This window comes from Squalius cephalus (assembly GCF_949319135.1).
Source record: "Squalius cephalus genome assembly, chromosome: 11".
Lineage (NCBI taxonomy): Eukaryota > Metazoa > Chordata > Actinopteri > Cypriniformes > Leuciscidae > Squalius > Squalius cephalus.
This window is the reverse complement of record NC_137132.1, coordinates 10,820,158-10,827,657: the sequence shown is the minus strand read 5'-3', so window position 1 is coordinate 10,827,657 and position 7,500 is coordinate 10,820,158. Positions and strand designations below refer to the sequence as shown.

At 40.6% G+C, this 7,500-nt stretch overlaps 1 protein-coding gene across 1 annotated transcript in view; it reads left to right on the top strand.

Annotated features, from left to right (window-relative positions):
• Window positions 1-7,500, top strand: part of dscaml1 (Down syndrome cell adhesion molecule like 1) — a gene marked incomplete at its 3' end in the record, with an annotated part of 42,789 nt that overhangs the window by 27,857 nt on the left and 7,432 nt on the right. The window contains exons 15-26 of the mRNA XM_079886267.1: window positions 471-624; window positions 1,590-1,707; window positions 1,881-2,044; window positions 2,518-2,616; window positions 3,285-3,473; window positions 4,452-4,739; window positions 5,004-5,159; window positions 5,295-5,325; window positions 5,478-5,599; window positions 6,502-6,654; window positions 6,748-6,942; window positions 7,091-7,402. Coding sequence (XP_079742393.1) covers window positions 471-624; window positions 1,590-1,707; window positions 1,881-2,044; window positions 2,518-2,616; window positions 3,285-3,473; window positions 4,452-4,739; window positions 5,004-5,159; window positions 5,295-5,325; window positions 5,478-5,599; window positions 6,502-6,654; window positions 6,748-6,942; window positions 7,091-7,402 — 1,981 coding nt within the window. The remainder of the gene's footprint in view (window positions 1-470; window positions 625-1,589; window positions 1,708-1,880; window positions 2,045-2,517; window positions 2,617-3,284; window positions 3,474-4,451; window positions 4,740-5,003; window positions 5,160-5,294; window positions 5,326-5,477; window positions 5,600-6,501; window positions 6,655-6,747; window positions 6,943-7,090; window positions 7,403-7,500) is intronic.

The following is a 7,500-nucleotide window of genomic DNA, read 5'->3' as shown; positions in this document are numbered from 1 at the left end:
TCAATATTCGTTTAAAAAAAATTCAAATTCAGAACTATTTAAACTACCACCTAAAATTCAATTTTGTTAGATTACACTTGCAAATAATTCAAATTTACACAATTCAAATTCAAATAATTTTGTCATATTATAAGCTCCATAGTTTTCAAACAGGTTTCCTGAATAGAATAGTCCTTTAAATTGTAACTAGCTAAAAGAGAAAATAGACTGTATAGAAGAACATTTATGCTAAGACCCACTATAGCGCCCCTTGTGGCAGTGCTGAGAATGCGATACACTAGTGTTTAATTATGGATTGCATTTGGACACATTTCAAACTCCAACATACATTGAAACATTTGTGTCCACATACTTGTTGAGTCTAAAAACAGCTATTGTGAATTGTTTTTCAAACAGAATAACATCACACCCCTGTCTTTATCAGCTCTAGCGTGTTTGTTCGTAACATTGTGTTTTTGCGATGATTCCAGGCACCCAGCGAATACGAAGCCAACCCTGAGCTGTTGATATACAGAATCACCCACCTGACCCGGGGTCAGCAGTATCTGATCTGGTCAGCCGCCGTCACCACTGCTGGTCGGGGCAACATCAGCGAGAAGGTGACTGTGGAGCCTGCTGGGAAAGGTGAGTCCGCCTAGAGTTTAATGGGAAAATAAGTCTTAATGAAGGCCTGTGTCATGTATCTCCAATCAGCTCTGTATCCACATGCACTATAGAAGTCAATACCTGATCTCAAATCAGACAGTTTGATAGTTTCCAAGCAATAATCAATCTCAATGTCAATTCCTGTCTGTTATTTTGCTTTATTTACTCAGTGATTATGTAGAAATTGTGCAATTGCCTGATAAGGCAGATGACTCAAGTGAGCACAGGGTCATTCTGTCATTCTGATGCTCTCTTCTCTTCCTTTTCCTTCTTTCTCTCCTGATGGATGATGCTATAGCCTGTCATTTATTATGAGGAGAGGAGTAAAAGCAACTAAATGAGAAAGAGATGGCAGACAATGACCCGGCCAATATGCCAGACAATGAAGGGGGCAGTTCAATCAATATTTCAGAATACAGAAAACGAGGGAGAGAATCTATGAATATATGTGTGTGTGTGTGTGTTCTTTATTATTTAACAACTGGTTCACTGCTAGTTTAAAGAGCAAGAGTCCCTTGATGGCCAATTTTTCCCTGTATGTTCAATTTCCATTCAGTGAACTGTAGTGGTCACACACTAAATAGTCATTAAATAACATGTAGAAGTCAAACTGTATAATATATACTTTTTAAGGGTTGGTTCACACAGAACGTGCTTTTGTGTTTAAATGTGAGGTGGAGGGCAGTGGAATGGGCAAATAAACGCAAAGTCTCGAGACAGAACACTGTGTAATGGCAAGACTGCAAAAAACGTGAGACAAAGATGTCCATTGTTTTGAGTCAACAAAGATGTCCATCTAATGCGTGTTTACATATAAAAGCAATGGAAAAGCAACACAGTGCAATGCATTCTGTGGGAGGGGTTCAAACCTTAATTAGGTCAGTCCACGCTAAGCCCAGTATAATTTGTGCACCGGTATATGACTCTTTGTTTGTCCCACTCAGCTCCTGCTAAAATCCTATCTTTTGGTGGAACGGTGACCACTCCATGGATGAAGGAAGTCCGGCTGCCGTGCAGCTCGGTGGGAGAGCCGACACCTACCATCAAATGGACCAAAGACAGGTCTGAGATCAGCTTTTGGCAATTTCCTGAAAACCCCTATGAGTTTTTGAAATATGAAAAGTGACGGTTTAGTTGTACAACCCCAAATTCCTCTTTTTTTTTAGTCCTACATATTCACCTCTAGTTTATAAAAAGATGAAAAGGTCAATGTGATTGTGATTTGATCATCACAGTGAGGACACCGCCATTCCGGTTACTCAGGATGGTCACCGGAATATTCTTTCAAATGGTACCCTGGTGCTACGTTCTGTGAAAGCCGAGGATTCTGGGTACTACACCTGCACAGCGACCAACACACTGGGGTTTGACACAATCATCGTAAACCTGCTGGTACAAGGTAAGGAAGAGTGTATTTCCACACAGTCCTGTAAAATGGTCCTGGGTCAACTAGCTTGTTGGTCCTCGAACAGTTCCTATCAACCAATCTGAATTTAGGGTTGAGGTGCGGTCACATTAGCGAAATCTTGTGTGTAAAAAAAGGTCCATTGTCCAATAGCAATGTATGACGCACAGCTCACACAGAAGTCACTTTTAAAGCAAGCCGCTTTCTGTTGGTCAACGTGGCAAATTTGCATGACCAACTTGAACCCGTTGCAAAATTCTCGAACATGCAGATTCTTGTCGATGACTCGATTTGGACCATGAAAACTTGCTGATCAACGGAAAATGCGACCGCACCTTTAGACTGGGGGAAGAGATAGATTGTGTCATGTTCTAGGACTAGCAAAAGTTGATCCACATTATCGTCTTCTGGTGTTTGAATATTAAGAGGAAGATTTCCCATCAATCTGTGTATGTCCTGTGTTTCAGTGCCTCCAGATCAACCACGTTTGACAGTTTCCACCACGTCCACTTCTTCTATCACTTTGGCTTGGATCCCTGGAGACAATGGAGGAAGCTCCATCAGAGGTACAAGCTTTTGTCCTGCCTCTTTCTGGTCGCCTCAAACAACAAGTCTCTTTCTTTATATCTCTCTCCCCCTTTATACTTTTCTTTTATCTATCTCTAAGGTTTGTTTTATTATGTTTCGCACATTCTCTCTTTTTTCTATCTCTGTCTATCTGTCTTTCTCTCCAAATGTTTAATCTGTCACTGTGTCACATGTTACTGTCAAACTGCTTGCACCTCACAGTAAATTAGGTAAAAACAGAGATGTCTGTGGTGTTTGTGTGTGGAAGGGTGGGAGGAGAATAAGGAGCACACCAGGCTGTCAGTGGGTAAATCCTTTTGATGTGGAGCCCTTTATTTTGCCATCTGCCAAAGCTGAAGTGAGACACCAAATCCGTCCCGTTCCTAATGATGGGCGACGCCATATTGTGCATCTATTTGCATAAATGTGCAGTCAGCATTTTTGTCTCTCTTTGTAACTAATGGAGGTTTACAGCCATCTGATCAGCTCTTCGTCTGAGATAGTTACTCTGTGATTAGTCTGTAAGGTCAATGCGCCATCTAGTGGTGATGTTAGGAAGTCTTCATTACGGGTGTCCTGAGTTATGCTTTCCATTCTATGAACAGAATCCTAGAATTCAATGAAAACAGCTGTCCCATATTGCATATGTGTGTGTGTGTGTGTTCAGGTTTCGTGCTGCAGTATTCAGTAGATAACACTGAGGAGTGGAAGGATGTCTTCATTAGCTCAAGCGAACGCTCTTTCAAGTTGGACAACTTGCGCTGTGGAACCTGGTACAAAGTCAAACTGGCAGCTAAAAACAGTGTGGGAGCCGGTCGCATCAGCGAGATCATTGAGGCCAAGACTCACGGCAGAGGTGAGTGGTTCTAGCTAGCTTATTTTCTTCCCTGAAGTTCACTTGTACCTTTTATCAAGATTCTTGCACCAAATATAATTGTTTAGTTCCTTCTTGTGACCAGTTCCTTCCTCCTTACTAACCCTTAGAATTAAATAGGCTCGTTTTGCTACTGTACCTTTAAGACAAAAATTATCATTGGCTATTTAGCATTTTTCACACTTTTTAAATTCATACACACTAGCGTTCAAAATTCTGGGTGATTTTTTAATGTTTTTATAAGAAGTCACTTGTGCTCACCAAGGCTGCATTTATTCAGGCTGCATGAATACAGTAAAAACAGAAATATTGTGAAATATTATTCCAATTTAAAATAATTATTTTCAATTTGAATATATTTTATAATGTAACTTATTCCTGTGATGTAAAGTTGAATTTTTAGCATCATTACTCCAGTCTTCAGTGTCACATGATCCTTCAGAAATCATTCTAATATTCTGATTTGCTGCTCAAGAAACATTTATTATTATTATCAATGCTGAAAATAGTTATGCTGCTTAATATTTTTGTGGAAATTGTGATACATTTTTTCAGCATCCTTTGATGAATAGAATTAATTTATTTGAAATAGAAATATTTTGTAACATTATAAATATCATTACAGTCACTCGTCAATTTAATGTGTCTTTGCTGAATATAATTAATTTCATTTAAAAAAAAATGTTTAAAAAACATTTGAATGGTAGTGTATATCCCTTTAAGGAAGAGTTATGTGAAATTCAAGGATAAATCTGAAATAACATCTTGTATGTGACATTTAAAAGTAAAAAGTAGACCTTCATAGATTAAATCATAACCAATCTATTGCATCAATACAACACATTATTATAGTATGAACTATAGATAATTGCATGGATTATATGGAAATCAATCTACAACACATTAGTATATTGTAGTATGAACTTAGCCAATCATTAGTTTTATTTCTTGTTTTTGCAGAGCCACAGTTCAATAAGGACCAGCCCCTCTTCACTCACATCAACTCCACCCACGCCCGGCTCAACCTGCAGGGCTGGACGAGCGGCGGCTGCCCCATCACCGCTGTCCTTCTAGAGTTCCGTCCCAAAGGCACCTGGGCCTGGCAGAGCGTGCGCACCAACGCCTCTGCTGACATCTTCCTCGCTGAGCTGCGTGAGGCCACCTGGTATGAGCTGAAGATGAAGGCGTGCAACAGCGCCGGGTGCGGGAACCAGAGCTCCCAGTTTGCCACGCTGGATTATGATGGCAGTACGTCCCAGCTATAATAAAATAACATGATGTGAATGCACCATCAGTCAAGTCACTCAATTGTCATTCAATACTTGTACGGATGTCCAGATATATTTCCGCCAGGGCCAGGGCATGTACTACAGGACGACACAAAAGAACATGTACAATTAGCAGCTAAATCAATTAATTAATCTGTTTTTAGGCCTGAATTTTAGCGATAAGAGCCTTGACATGAGCTTTATCTCGATCTCTTCACTTATCTCTATTTCCTTTCCTCCGCAGGCACTATTCCGCCTATTAAGTCAGCGCGAGGGGAAGGGGACGATGTTAAAAAGCTTTTCTCTATCGGCTGCCCAGTCATCCTGGTCACGTTAGGCATGGCGCTACTCTTTATTATCCGCAAGAAACGCAAAGAAAAGAGACTCAAGAGACTCAGAGGTAAGTAAGAGAGTGAAAGAGGCGGTATGTATTTTTAATATGTATATATATATATATATATGTATATATATATACAGGTCAATTCTGAGAATCAATTTACAGGTTTGAATAAAAGAACTCTGTTTGCTTCTGTAGATGCTAAGAGCTTGGCTGAGATGCTTATCAGGTAAGGATATAGTTAATAGTCAGTGTAAAGATTAAACTCCAAAATTAAAACTTTGATCTCATTCATTCCTTATGAAATGTGTGTGTTTAAGGAAGTGGCAGTGGCAATACTCTTTTTGTGTGTGTCTTTCTGTGGTTGTTTTGCACCTGGAGCAGTAAGAACAATCGAAGTTTTGACACTCCAGTTAAAGGCCCACCTCAGGGACCCCGACTGCACATAGATATCCCTCGCGTGCAGCTGCTCATCGAGGATAAAGAGGGAATCAAACAGATAGGTCAGTGTATGTGTGTGTATGCATGATGTGCTGTTGAGTCATGGATGGATGGATGGATGGATGGATGGATGGATGGATGGATGGATGGATGGATGGATGGATGGATGGATGGATGGATGGATGGATGGATGGACAAAGAGATAGATAGATAGATAGATAGATAGATAGATAGATAGATAGATAGATAGATAGATAGATAGATAGATAGATAGATAGATAGATAGGCAGACAGACAGACAGACCGACAGATAGATAGATAGATAGATAGATAGATAGATAGATAGATAGATAGATAGATAGATAGATAGATAGATAGATAGATAGATAGGTAGATAGATAAACAAACAGATAGATAGATAGATAGATAGATAGATAGATAGATAGATAGATAGATAGATAGATAGATAGATAGATAGATAGATGGACAGACAGATAGATAGGTAAATAGATAGATAGATAGATAGATAGATAGATAGATAGATAGATAGATAGATAGATAGATAGATAGATAGATAGATAGATAGATAGATAGATAGATAGATAGATAGATAGATAGATAAACAAACAAACAAACAGATAGATAGATAGATAGATAGATAGATAGATAGATAGATAGATAGATAGATAGATAGACAGACAAAGAGATAGATAGATAGACAGACAGGCAGACAGACAGACAGACAGATAGACAGACAGACAAAGAGATAGATAGATAGATAGATAGATAGATAGATAGATAGATAGATAGATAGATAGATAGATAGATTCTAAGCAATTTAAAGAATCAAAATATGAGACAAAGTTGATTCCTGAATGAAACCTGGCTCAAGAACTCCTGAACTATAAAAGTAAAACAACATTTTCCTCAAGGTCTCTCTGTTTTTCTCTTCTGTGTGCGATAGGTGAAGACAAGGCCACCATCCCTGTGACGGACACTGAGTTCAGCCAATCAGTGAACCCTCAGAGCTTCTGTACGGGTGTGTCTGTGCATCACCCCGCCCTCATCCAGAACACCGGCCCTTTGATTGACATGTCAGACATCAGGCCTGGCACCAGTATGTCATAGCTCACCCACTTATTCCATATTAGATAGAAGATGGTATCATTTGTGAATGTTTCATATACTCTCTCATTTGACCTTTTCTCAGATCCAGTGTCGAGGAAGAGCGTGAAGTCTGCGCACAGCACAAGGAACCGCTATTCCAGCCAGTGGACTCTGACGAAATGCCAGGCCTCCACACCTGCTCGCACTCTCACCTCAGACTGGCGGACAGTGGGCTCCCAGCACGGCATCACGGTCACAGAGAGTGACAGCTACAGTGCCAGCCTGTCCCAGGACACAGGTCAACACACACACACACAAATATCAGGTTTTAATTATATTTATGGTCCCCCCACTTTGAAAGAAAGGGGCCGTTTGACCAGCATATGAAGTGATCGACCACAGTTTACCAGTGTGTTCACACTAACTCTGTTCTCTCCTGTCCTCAGATAAGGGACGTAACAGTATGGTGTCCACTGAGAGTGCGTCTTCCACGTACGAGGAGCTGGCCCGAGCGTACGAACACGCTAAGCTGGAAGAACACCTGCAGCATGCCAAGTTTGAGATCACAGAGTGCTTCATCTCAGACAGCTCCTCTGATCAGATGACCACCGGAACCAATGATAACGCAGACAGCATGACCTCTATGAGCACACCATCCGAACCGGGCATCTGTCGCTTCACTGCCTCCCCACCCAAACCACAGGACTACGACCGCGGCAAAAATGTGGCAGTGCCCATTCCCCACCGCGCCAACAAGAGTGAGTTGACGACACATTTAGGTGGTTTTAAGGGGGTAATCTTAAGCGTTTAGTGTTGGAGCTGTGAAGTCCAGATTGTGTTATTTCCAGAACTGATT